This window comes from Centruroides vittatus, unplaced genomic scaffold (assembly GCF_030686945.1).
Source record: "Centruroides vittatus isolate TY-2023 unplaced genomic scaffold, ASM3068694v2 contig_3060, whole genome shotgun sequence".
In the NCBI taxonomy this organism is placed as follows: Eukaryota; Metazoa; Arthropoda; class Arachnida; order Scorpiones; family Buthidae; genus Centruroides; species Centruroides vittatus.
The window spans coordinates 931,161-945,813 of NW_027121964.1; the positions used below are offsets into that span (position 1 = coordinate 931,161).

General features: G+C 29.6%; 1 protein-coding gene across 2 annotated transcripts in view; it reads right to left on the reverse strand.

The window, feature by feature from the left end:
* Nucleotides 1–14,653, reverse strand: part of E(z) (histone-lysine N-methyltransferase E(z)) — a 59,491-nt gene that overhangs the window by 23,806 nt on the left and 21,032 nt on the right. For both annotated transcript variants that reach the window (XM_067267556.1, XM_067267555.1), the window contains exons 5-8: nt 9,448–9,745; nt 7,597–7,699; nt 4,041–4,204; nt 40–131 (exon numbers count right to left, since the gene is read on the reverse strand). In XM_067267556.1, coding sequence (XP_067123657.1) covers nt 40–131; nt 4,041–4,204; nt 7,597–7,699; nt 9,448–9,745 — 657 coding nt within the window. The remainder of the gene's footprint in view (nt 1–39; nt 132–4,040; nt 4,205–7,596; nt 7,700–9,447; nt 9,746–14,653) is intronic.

Sequence of the window (14,653 nt, forward strand, 5' to 3'; positions counted from 1 at the left end):
AATAAAAATTTAAATTATCATCATTTATAAAGTACTTACCAAATGCAAGTAACAATATTGACTGCAAGGATCCATATCTGGCTTCATATCACAGTTCTTTTTTTTAAATTGACTTGGAGTTGGTCTAAATGCTATACACAAATTAAACAAGAAATTATTACAATAGTTATTTATTATACTGTCTATAAAGCATCTGCTTTAATTTCATATATATTGTTTAGAGCTATTCATTTATATTCTACATTGTAGTTAAAACAAAAACTTTAATACTCATCAATGAATTAAATTAGAACTAACATTTTTGACTAAATTCAGCACCCATCTTTAAGTTTAAATTAACTAATTTGAAAGCAGATAAGTTAAAGTTTAAAAAATCTTACATGCTGAACCAAAGACATTTTGAATCGTGTTATTCCAAATTAACACTTAACTAAGGCATCATGCAGAAAATGCACAAAATTGTAAATAACAAATGTGCATTTTATAATTATAAAAACACTAATATTAATACAGAATGTATATGTGGATGCGTATATATCCTAATAAACAAAACTGAACACACAGTATATAAAAAACATTATTATGTTGGGTTTAGTGGATTATACTCGGTTGACACCAGTGGCAGTGTACTATGCCGGACTAGAGTCAAGGCATAGCAACCAAAACAAAACGAAAATTAAATAAGTGTGTCAGTGTCAGTGTCAGTGTCAGTATTCAAGAATTTCCTAACAATATGGCATGTATTCAATGTAGTGGCCTTCTGTAGTGTGATGTATGTATTTCTATTCAATTGTAATGTTCCCAGGCTTTTGTGTAGTGTGTGTGGTATGACACCTGTTCCAATTCATGTATTCTGTATTGAACCTGGTAGTGCTAATTGCGGAGCCAGGATGTACATTAATTTGTACCTTTTAATAAAACTGAAACTGAAACTGAAAACTGGTATGACACCTGTAGAGGAGAGAACGACAGGTACAATAAGCACCCTATCCATCCTCCACAGATGCCTTATTTCCTGAACGTGTTCTGTGTACTTGCTAATTTTTTCAGTGGATGTGTTTGTACATTGTGAGTGTTTAGAACGGATATGTCTATAATGTATGTGATTTTATTGTGTTTGTCAACGAGTGTGATGTCTGGTCTGTTGTGGTAAATTGTTTTATCTGTGATTATGGCTCTGTCGTAGTACATTTTGTGCGTGTTGTTTTCCAATACTGTCTGTGGAATATATTTGTAGTATGGTTTGTGGATGTCTAATAATTATCATTATTAATTAAACATTATCATCATCATTATCGAATCATATAAATTGGCAATTATTGTTTTCAATTACTAGATAATCATGAGTACAGTGATAATTCAAAACAAAACTTAAAAAAAAGCAAATCTTATGAAAAAAAAAAGTATTTTTATTTAAACTAAGTTTTCTCCATTCTAACTAATAATCTTTTTTTTAATTAAATTAATATTTTGGACAAAAATTAACAAACTGTTTCATTTCTTCTTGACACAGGTTCTACTAGCCTTTTTCAGTAGTTGATTTTCTCCCATTCATCTTGAACTCTACTCCGTAGATCATTAAATGTTGATGATGATTAATTCATATGCAAACAATTTTTTAAATGCTCAAATTCTCCATTGAACTGAGACCTGAGCTCCAAACTAGTCAATCAAGGAAGAGGAAAGGCTAGAATTTAAGCCAATTTTACAGCATCATTTTTGCAATATATCTCAGATCCCACTTTGCTGAAATATAATATCATTTTGAAGAATGAGAATATTGTCAAATATTTCTTTTCATTGCTCTTCTAGAATAGTCTTATAAGTGTACCGAGTCATATTTCCTATAAATTTATGCAGTGAAGCTGACCCATAAGCAGTCATTGCAGCCTAAATTCAAGATTGATCTTTCCTACTATTTTTTAGTCATTTTAGCATGTTTCTCTTGAAAAAACCTTTTTTCCACTTTCAGCACCACAACCATCTGACAGATATGTATTTAGTTTAATTCTATCAAACTCTATACATTTTCCATTGATTAAATGTCCAATTTTTATATTTTCTTAAAAAGGTTAAATAAAATTTTTATATTTTCATTAAAAAGCATAAGTTTTGATATTTTAGTTTATGTGAAATCATTTGTCTCAATTAATTGCTGTTCACTTGACAATTTTCTTTCCCGTATCTCTTTTTTTAGTATATTTGTTGGCACAGATGCAGTTGAAACCTTTTTCCTAATATGGATGTAACTGGTATTAGACTAGTTGTCATAAGACAGTAAGAGAAAGTAATTTTGGCTGTCCTCGTTTAGATGTCAGAACAGCATTTTTTCCTTCTCATTTACACAGTACCACCATCAAAGAGACATTTTTAACAAGTTTTACATAATGAAGCAGAGAAAAGTCTCAAAATAAAGATCTACTCCACCATGTAACTTTGTTGCATTCCTAGATATATGAAAAGGACAAATTATGAAGAGACCTTTTTTGAATTATTTCTTTTATTCTTGTAAACATTAATTACATATTTATCATCACGGATATTTTATCAATTATTCTTGTCATTTCTGAACAGTTGGTTAACAGTTGGTTCTATCCAAAAGCAATCTTGAAATGACCACCTTTGATAATTCTTTTATACATATCAGCAAAGCTATTATTTACAATCATTATCATAAATTTGTTAAATTGGGCTGATCTGAAGTGGCTATACAGTTTACCAAGTTCTACATATTTATATGCAGAAATTAACCTCTTGGCAGATCAAAAAGGAAGTCATGGACTGCAATGATAATCTTCATTTTCCCCAATTCATTAAAAGTGTCTATTATACTTGAGCAATGCATATGAGCACTTCTTTTAAGGGCTCTAAGAGACATGACACTGGATCTTCAAAAACAAATGAAATGTATAAAGAAAAAGTCAGTTTAGCAAAATTTTAATGATGATTTTGCTATCTTTCAAAACCATTAAAATGTCAAATAAATACACTGTAATCTTTTGCTCAAATTTCTAAATGAGGAAAAATAATCAAAACATCATCAATAAATCTAATACAGTATACTACAGTGCTTTCAACTGTGGAAAGAAAACTGTTTTTCAATTTTCTTATTCCAGCTCACAAGTTTGGATGAACTTAGATATGTTTATAGACCTGTTTTACATATACACAATGTTATCAAAAAAAAAAATGAATAATACATTAACTGCATTAGATCTAAGACTTAAAAATTTAAAAAAAAAAAAAGAATATATTCTGATTAATTAATACACATAATATACACCTTATTCAGAGTGACTATAATAAGTTAAATAGGCACATTCATTCACTGGTTCACTCAGTGACATGAAATGTTTGAATAGAAACAACTTACAGAAAAACTAAATAACATAATTAAAAGAAAACTGAGTAAACTAAAACTCCAAAATCTCAAAAAAAGTAAATATGTAAGAATTACAGTTCTTAACTTTGTAAAAATACTGTTCATAAAATCAAAGATTAAAACTTTGTATAAAGTAATAGACTGACAAGATAGTTACTTCATTGATGACGACTTAACACAAATGAAGCAAAATATCAATAATTTATGTAGTAAGTGACATCAAAGTTCAATCCTTCACAGATGTATGAGAAAACTATATCTGACAATTCATTTCCAGTGTTTGTCTGTCTATTTTCAAAAATGTTTATTATTTGATAAAATTGCCAGGATGATAATTGTAAAAATTCATAAATATGTAATATAAAAAACTATATGTCAATTTTATCAAATGTATAATTATAAAGTGACGCAAAATGCTAGGACTGGATCACTGAAGGAAATTAAACAAACATAAAAGCAAGAATCCGATTACTTTATAAATAAGTAGCAATTGTTTAAAATAATTCATTAACTATTAATTGTTGATCCCAGGTTTAAAAAAGTTTGATTTATATAATGACATCAACACTATGTACTATGAATTATGAGAGCATATTAAGAATAAATAGATAAAGAGAATATTATAATTAACTGATAATTAATAACCATTAATACTTACGATGAAGAAAGCAGTCATACTTAAAACATCTTCGGCAAAATAGTGTGTGAAACGAATGCATACTCTGCTCACTCATTACAGATTGAGCATTAGGTCCATCAATATTCGGAGTACATTCGGGAGGCATAGCATTTGGATCTAATCTTTCTACTAATTCCCTGTACCTATATTTAATATGTAATTTAATTATAAAAATTACCAAATAATAATAATAATAATATTTTAATACAAATTATTATTCGATATGTTACATTTTCTATTAGATATTAAACTTTTAAAACACATTAATTTTATTTATTAAATTAAATAATCAATAAACTGATATTATCAAAATAGCAATTTTATGATAAAATAGATAAGTGAATAAATGTTTAATCACAACTGTAATAATTGCTAGTAATCAAAATAGGTTATTAGTTTCTTTGTTTCGTTCAAAATAATTATGTATTTGCAAATTAGCATGATCTGAAATATCTTGGCACTATGAGTTTGTTGCGGCACTCTGGGATTCTTTGACGAACAGTGCAGGAAACACTGAACTAAAAAAAAATTAACACGCTTTCGAATTTTACCTATAAATACAACATATGAATAAATGTTCAATAAATGAATCCAAACAAAAACATCTGCGATGTAAAAAAATTCAACTTGGATGACAGTTAAATTTTTTTCACAGAAGTTTTTCTTTAGTAAAGGTAAGCTTGGCACTTCAAAGCGAAATGTAGAAAATCGTAATAAAAATCTTGTGGGTACCACTTTCAACATCAAGCTTACCTTTAGCAAAGAAAAACTTTGACTGTCAATCAAATTGTCATAATTTTTTACTTGGTGCAATTTTTTACATTTCAGATAGTTTTGTTTGGATATCAATTGTTTTTTGGTTAATGATTGTAATTACATCAAGACATAAGATGACGACATACTGTACAGTTTGGTCAGTGCTCAACGATGCGACACCACTGACCAAATGTTTTCAATACCCCATTTAGTAAAAACATTATAAGTCTTAATTTGCGTAAATTCGAGTTTTTCTTTTTTTGTTATTCTGGATAACATTTTGAATTAAAATCATTTGTTTCCATGCAATTTTATCCTTACAAGCATAAAATTAAGTGATAAAAGTAAAATAAGTTTATGGTAAACCCCCATGAACTTTGATCTATAGATCTAGAAGTTTCACCAAGCACTTCACTGATAATAAAAAAGACTCAAGTTTAACTGTCACCTGCCGACTAACCACGCCCCCGCCCGCTTGTTCGGGTTCTAGTAACAACCGAGAGCATTATAGGTCAGTCAAGGTGAGTCAGGCGATATTACTTTAAAAAGTCACTAAAAATCAAATTATTTTTATATTTATATTAAAAAAATTACATACACTTATTAATATATTCTGTTTTAAATACGATATTTTTCAATACATTTTAATAGAAAATTTAAAAGAAAAAAAAAATGATATATCAGAACTGACAAATGTGAAAATTTGTATCATTTTGTCGAAATTAACATTCTCCAGTTACTTAGTTTGTTTCTGGCACTAAGCTAGACTCACGTGGAATATTGTTTTGTACGATTCTATATAACATTTATGCATGTACGATTTTTCATTTCAAAATTATCACACATTATATCAAAGCTTTGTTTGGAATCAAAACTTTTATACTGCTATCAACTAATATAATGAACTAATATACTTTATTCACTTCATATCAAACAAAATTATAAATTTTTGTAATAAACGTATGATTACCAGTAGTAATACATGTAACATTTGTTGATATTTTAGACTAAAATAAAATGTCAGAACTGAAGGTCATAACTTGAATATTTATAATACATTGACTTATAATAGCCTGAATGAACTTATTATAGTAATATTATTGCATGAATATGCTAAAAGTAAAATAAAAAAATTATCAGGAAAAAAAAATTAAGAAAAAAAGCATTAATTAAAATTTTTTAAGGCAACAAAACACCACCTGGACAAAACTCTGTGAAACAGACAATAGACAACTCGTTGCCGTCAAGTGCTGTCATCTGTTGTCGGTAAATTTTATAAAAATCAAGTTTTAACAGGGTGCCTACAAATCGGTACCCTGGTCAGCATTGTTGATAGGAAAAGGTACGTACAGATCAGTACCTCGGTCAACAGAGTTAAAATTTGAGCGTTCTAACCAACCCTGTTGTTTTTTCTCTACAAACTAGATGAAAAAGAAGAAAAGGGAAATACAGTAGAGAGTCATTAATCCGAATCAAATGGGGACTGGGGTTGTTCGGATAACCGATTATGTACGAAAAAATATATTAATCTGTCCAATGTTCAAATTTTTCTCCGTTGCGTGTCGCTTCGTGTTGAATTTTCGTCGATTTTAAGCCTAACGAAAATTTTTATAATAATAATCGAGGCTATTGTATTGTTAAAAATTATTTCTTTATTTTGTACAAACAAAATAAATATATTGAAGAATATAAAAACAAGAAAATTATACTTTAGAAGTAAATCTAGTATCAAAAACATTCGATTCAGCACGACACAGTCTGACTGAAAATCATTCGGATAACTGGGGTTCGGATTACGACTCTACTGTATAGCTTTTTTTATAAAAGCAATTTTTGCACTTTTTGATTGCTTATATTTTGGCAACCCCTTTATAGAAAAACCTGAAATTTTGCACACTATCTAAGAAAACAACTATCTTTTATACAAGATATTCAGACTTACTATAGGCATTTGGAGGACGAAAAAATTGGCAACTATAGGTATGTTCGTAAAGTTGAACAAGTTAAACAAGAATGACGTCATCGTAATTCTTATTTCATTAGACTTTTCGAACGATTCATTTATAACTAAATGGCTGTTTCTAAAATCGAAGATATGAATGTTGCTAGTGCAGCCTTCTCCGAAATATTTTTCTTAGATTGCTTCGGGTGGACAGTTATTTCAATCATTTCACCTTTTAATTCACAATGTAAACACTCGAGTAGATTTAGAAACATCGATATTGTTGGGCGCCATTTTCTTAACAAAGTAAACTAACTCTTTCCTTCATGAGCTTCGTTAGAGTTTCGTTCGAAATGTCGTCACCGCAGAGCATGTGCACCGAGTGAGATTACTACTTTTCAAACAATGCATTACTAATGTGTTTAACTCATTTAACTTTATGAACATACCCTATGATTCCTGTATATATAGTCAGTTAAAGACTTGTTTATTTAGTGTGGGATCACTGCTGTAACTCTCAACCTATATTATCAATAATAAACTTTCATTAAGGAGCCTAAAAAAATCTATTTCAAAATGCATTCAGGATTATCATCCCACTTTCAGTGATCTAAATTTAAGTTCTTCGGAATTTGGAATAAATTTAACATTCTATCATCTTAACTGAGAATTGAGCATTCCATTTACATTCAAATATTCCATAATAACCTTTCTTATTTGCATTATTTTATTACAAATTTGTATCAAATTCGTTTTTGTCATTAATTACCATAACAATTATTAAAATATATTAATTTAAAATTGAATTAATAATAATAAATTTTAACTAGTATTTACTTTTCCTTTAGTTCTGCTGGAGAACCTTTATCAGGAAATACAGCTGATATTGCAGCAAAAATACATTCTGAAGGAAATGAGGATCTCAACTTCTGCTTTCTCCCTATTAATAAAAATTTATATTTAAAACATATAATTTACATATATTTGGTATTATATTATAAGTATTGCTATATTAATTCTTCGTCATTTCAATACATTTGCGTTTTTGACAATTTAAACTAGAGACAAAAATTTTTCATTGTTTTTTTACTCAAATTTATAAAATTAAATATGATTATCTTAAAAATAATCATTGAGAAATTAAGATTTTTAAATTTATTGGGGAGAAGTGCAATGATTAGTGTTATATAAGGGCTTAAGACGTTAGTAGTATAAGATTTCATAAATGATCAGAATTATTTCAATTATAGCTTTGTTTCTAATTTAGAAAAATAATATTTTAGAAAAAAAAAAAAAAAAATATTAAGTACAAATTCAAAAATTTTTCAAGCAAATATTTACAAATGCTATCATTTATTAAATTGTGGATAGAAAATAGTGTTAGCAAACATCAAAATAATTCATCATATAGCCCAATCATATCATGCTGGATTATGATTACGTCCATCAGCATATTTATATAAAAAATTAATTTGTGGTAAATACAGTGGAACCTCACTTAACGAGCACCTCGCACAATGAGCGATGTTTCGCATAACGAGTGATGAGGAGAGGGGAAGACCCGAATTGTGTGCATGCAACATGCTCCATCAGTCTGTGTTTAGTACTCCTTTCGCTAGCATCTTAGTGTCGCTTGTGATCACATATTTTTCCAAACTTGTGTTCACGCACATTACTTATAAACATCAACAACCATAGCCCATTATACAATAAACTTGCCAAACAATATACTAAATTCTTGGGTCATTAAATTTAATGACCGATTCCAAATTAAATTGTAGAAATGTCTGAATTAAACATTAATTGTTTATAATTATTAAATTTAATACGAGATGGAAACATAACTGCCTATCTCTAGTCTAATTAATTAATTTCTAATATTTAATTATAGCCTTTACATAATCCAAGAATTTGGCATATTGTTTGGAGTGTTTATCAAACATATTAGCTGTGATTTTTTTTTTGTTCTGCAGATCGAATTCTCATTCCAGGATGGTTCATTCCATGCTAGAAGAAAAGATGATGATGATTCACGCTCCTTAACAATGTATATTGTACAAGTTTTTTTGAATAAACGTTATACAGAAAACATTTGAGCATTATTTTTGGCGTGGAATGCATTATCATATTTTACATTAATTCCTATGGGAAAAATTGTTTCGCTTAACGAGTGTTTCGCATTACAAGTAAGACTCTGGAACGAATTATGCTCGTAAGCGAGGTTCCACTGTATAATAATATACTAAATCAAAAAAATTAATCTAAAATAAAAATATTAAAATGGAAAAGTTAACATGAAAAAAATGTTTAAAATGTTTTCAATGAATAATTCAATTCAATTCTGTTGTTTTTACAAAAGCTTATAGATTTATATTCTATGAAATATTTATTAAAATAAAATGTTACGCCAGACTCATTAGTGAAATATTAAATAAAAACACAAGATGAACCTACAAGTACTGTACAAGAAATGGCAATGCATAATTATTAAATCAATATTATACTGATACTAAATTATTTTATTCATAATAATATATACAATATAATAAATATTTAATATTTTAATATAATTTTAAAATTATCATTATTAACTGATAAAAATTTGAAATAAATAGAATTTAAAATTTAGATTATAATTTCTAAACTAAATAATTATATGTAACAAATTTATTTTCTCTTTATCACTACCTGAATCCAAATTTTCCACGTTATTCTGAGTGGTTTTTTGTGATCTTCGTTTAACTGATGATAATTTATCCGATTTTTCTTCTTCTTTCTCTCCATTATCTTTACTTTCTAAATCTTGATATACTTTTAAAGCTTGCACAAGTTCAACAAAGATTTCATCATTAATAAAACCACATTCTCTATCTCCATGTACTTTTCCATCATAGTTTTTTAATAATTCTTCTATAAATGAACCATCTTGATCTAACACTTCATCTCCCATGTATGGGATATTATGCAAAACAGTCTCATCTTCAACCTAATAATAATAATAATAAAAAAAATTATTTCCATAAATTCTGATACAATAATAAAAATAAGCAATCTACGTTCATAAATAATCAAAACTTTCATCCAGAACCTTTTCAATCTCTTGTTGACAGAAGCCATTTCTCAGTTTTGAACAGTACAGTATAGATGTACAGGTATTGTATTGTATCAAACTGGTCATCCAGACACTGATAGTTGCCGTAATGAATCAGCATATTAACATTTAGCAATATAAAAAATAAAACTTTATTCATCTGGCTTAGAAAAGATTTATTATATAAAGATTACCACTTTTTAAATGCAAAATGATATACTTATAACATTTTGTGGAAAATTTCATTAAAAAAGAAATTTCTAATATACAACTTAATACTGTTTATCCAATTGTATTTGATTCTTTGAGATATAGATCCAGCAAAATCACTCAGTTTCAAAAGTAAATGAAGAAACATGGTAGTTACTTGGGTTGCTATGGAAAATTTAAACATCACCAACTAATTCGCCAGTTTAAAATTTTTTTTTGCCACTTCAAATTATTTATCGCCACCAGTTTTACTTACAAATTAATGCAGGTGCTGATAATCTTTTCAGTTTGGAGTCAGAAAAGCAAATTTAATGTGTTATGCTGGCACTTAGAAATATGAATCATTTTTGAATAATTTTTTAATGAATAATTCCAAATAACACATTTGATCACAATGCTTAAACGATATTTCACATGTTCTGTCAAAATTTTTATGCTTTAGTCTACTGAAAAAGAACAAAGTAAAAAAGTCCCCAAAATTTCTCCAAATTTTTTGTCCATCGATAAAAAATCCTCAATCTGGAAATGTTGAGTTGCACTGTATGAAAACTGCCTTTAGTTCTCAATGTCACTTTCTGCTTCCTTGTCCAAACTTGCCACATAATGTCATGACACCACTAGGTATATGGGGCACGGGAGCTCAACATTCTGGTGTTTTTCCTGAAGTGTGCTTTGTGAATCAATTTCATGCCCATGTTGAAATAAGAGAACTTCAGTTTTTATCACCAGTATTATATTCTTATTGTCACTTTAATAAAAATATCACCAAGTGACAATTTTGGAACTGTATTTTGGCCCCTCAATACTGTATAAACTTTTATTGTGTAATCAGTTTACCATTTTGTTTCTTCAACCAAGCTTGGTAAAAAATACAGATAAATGTCTTAACACTTTGTTTCAAAAAATTACACTACTGACAAAAACTTTAAGACCAACAACAAAATATGTTGTAACTTAAGTTAATTACATTTATTGTGACTAGTTCAGGTTCAGTCTGGTTGCTGTTGACATCCTTTTACGGATGTCAACAGAAACCAGACACAAGAATTTAACATAAAAATTGTTACACCATGTTTTCATCAAGGTATCTGCAACAAGCTTTAATCATGGCTGCACAAACTTGTAGCATAAGCAAAGCTCCAACAGTTTGTCAAGAAGAAAGAATGCTATCCCATGCAGCTTGTGTAGATGCCCAGAGTTGTTGTTAGACATTGTGATGCATCTGTTAAATTTGCCTGTCCACAAAGTCCAAAAACTGAATAATAGGAGACAAATCAGGTGACTGCAATGCCCATTCCACAAGTTGCAGCACATCTACTGCTTTCTTTTGTTATAAACACAACTTTCATAGATTGGACTTGTGATTAGAGTCATTATCTTAGTGAAAGACAAAACCATTTCCAATAAAATGTTGACCAGAGGGCATAGCACGGCAGAAAAGTATTTGACAACAGCCATGTTTGTTCAACAATTCCTCAAATCCTGTAGATGTTACCTGTCTTATTTATAGCAAAGCATCCCCTGTCGTAATATTACCTCCACCATGCTTCACTTAGAAACCATACAGTCTTCTTTCAGTCTCAAACTATTTTGTGATGAACAAAAATTCTACACGTTGGTCCAAAGAGTTCACACTTTGATGCATCAGTCATAGCACCCACTTACATTCTGCAACGGACTACTTCTTGTGCTTGTCATTTCACCTTACGTCTACAGCAAAGCAGTGGCTTTTATGATGCAACTCAATCATGGTGACCAGTTTCTTCAATCGACACTTCAATCTAGATACAGAAATGGATATTTGCCTCAAACCATTTATGGATGCTGTAATAGCTAGCATAGTCACCTGTTTTGCTTGCTAGACATGACAATAAGCCTGTCCTTATGAGCTGATAAGGATTTGGGTCTTCCTGTTCATGGATCATCTGAATGGTTTCTGGTACTCCTCATCTTCTCTAATGCATAATGGACACCTGTTTTGGATACATTGAGTTGTTTTGTTATTTTCTATTCTATAAGATCCTGCTTGTGCAAAGCATAAATGACTGAACATTTCTCAGTGCTAATAGATAAACTTCCTGTCTTATAAGGCATTTTTGTTTCTAGTCACAATATTATGCTGGCACTGGCATACTACAGTATGACAGTTAATAGACCTACTTAAATACCTTCACAGACTACTTTACATATCTTATTGCACATCCAATAACCAATCTTGTGCTACCAGTGTTACCCATCATTTAAACAAATTTCTTAATAGCTTAATAATGATGTCATATAATTAGTCTGACAGTATAGTGTTGTCATTATTCCAAGTAATAATGTAAACAAGTAATGTTATCTCCTGAATTATGTCTTATTGAGTCATTATACAATAAACACATATTTTGATTGATTACAAACAAGTGATTGTTGTCGGGCCTTACAAATATTGCTGCAATTGCATGTCAGATCTAAGTAGGGACATCCAAATACTGCCGATACCAATACTGTATCAATACTTTCCTTCACTACCAAGTACTTTTTATACTCAATACTTTTGGTCTGATACTGTTATCAGTACTTTTCCTAGAGTATTGAATCAAGTATCATTACATTTTTCATAGACAACTAAGATCTGACCGAAATTGGATTTTGCAGCTGAATCCAAAACCAGATTTGAGTTTTAAAGTCAGTTTTGGCCAAAATCGAAACCAAATTGTACACTATTTTTGGTTAAGTTAAACTTATAAATATTATCAACTGAAAATCAATAAATTTATTACATCAAATTTCATTTTCAGTATCTATAGCGTAAAACTGGATGAGACGTCTACAGTTTTTATCAATACATTATGTCACGTAACTCTGGGTTCCAGAAGAAATAAATATATAATGCATAGACAGCCAAGTGTTATCTTTTGATAAAAGTGAAAAACGTTAAATAAAAACTCAATGTAACATAGAGGGAGAAACAAAATGATACTTGTCTATTTGTCCAAAACTATCCTGTACCTGTAGGAGAGTTGCCTAGTGCTTAAGAGCAAGATGCCTATTTTGTTTAACATTTAATTTAATCAACATTTTGTGCTTTTTGTTCTTTCCACACTCAACATACTCTGTAACGTACATTGTACATGCATGTTTCATGCCTCCACTTTTTGCACATCACACATTGAATCCAATCATATGAGAGAATCATGTGAGAAAGATGCCTATTTCAATATTTTAGATTTAATTGTTAGGAGAGGCTCTGACTTCAGCTGAAGTGAAAGTCAGAGCCTCTCCTAATAATTTCCAATAAAACCAACTAACCCTACTTTCACATGAAAAAGAAATATCACAGTCAAATACCTGTTTTTATGCGCTCTTTTTATGTGCGATTTTTATTTGTGCGATTTTTTTAATGCGAATTTTTAATTTGTGCGGTATAGTTGGCGACTAGTCTCGTGCGATTCGTCATGTCTTACGTTGACTTATTATAGCTAAATAAACTTATTATAGCATAAATGCACTTATTATAGTAATATTATTGCATGAATATGCGAAAAATGAAATAATTTACTTTTTAAGTCAACAAAACACCACCTGGACAAAAATATGTAAAACAGACGATAGACCAGACGATGCAGTCAAGTGCTGACATCTGTTGTCAATAAATTCTATTTCGTACGGTTTTGAGTTATTTTCTATGTGAGACTTTTTTTATGCGGTCCCTGTTGACCGCATAAAAAAAAAAATATTTTTTAATTGTGTCGCGAAAACTATTATTTACAGCCATTCGTGAAGTTTCGTGAGATTTTTTTTTATGCATTTTTTTTTAATGCGGTCCCTATCCCCCGCATAAAAACAGGTTTGACTGTATCACATAAATATACAGCAATACCTCGACTTACTCTACCCCGACTTATGTGAACCCGGAGTTTTGCGATTTTCAAATCTCGTTGATTCGTCTTTTGTTTGAGCGCCACGCACCTGTTGATTACTCACTCCCCCCACACTATTGTTCAGCTTACATGTTCGGACATGTCGCGCAGAATCGACGCATAGCTACAATTTATTTTGTGTTATTTATTTCTGTGTTTGTTATATCTAAGGAGACTTGAGAGAGACTACTATGTCATCCAAACGAAGTAGAACTGATTCTTCTACATCAAACAAGAAAAGAAAAACTTTATCTTTGGAATGTAAAGTTAACATTATTAAAGACTTTGATACAAAAATGAAAATTTGTGAATTGGCAAAGAAGTTTGATCTACCGGAATCGACGGTCAGAACAATTATAAAAGGTTAAGAAAAAATTCTCGAAGCTGTGAAAACTTGACAGAAGGCCTCAGTTCAATTGAAAACGGGTTACAAATTTTAGAAAATATAGACTCCAAAGAAGAGCGCATTTCTTCTACAAAACGAGAAATAAAAAAATTATTAGCATGCTACAAGGAAATTTTGCGGGAGAAGAAAAATCTTTGAGCGGTCAGACGAATTTGTTAGATTTTATGAAGCCTTCTACATCAAAATAACTTCGGTTTACGATTTTAATAATATAATTTGTTATACATATGTATTATCTAAGATTTTATTAAACTTTTTTTCTAAATTATTGTTTTCTTTAGT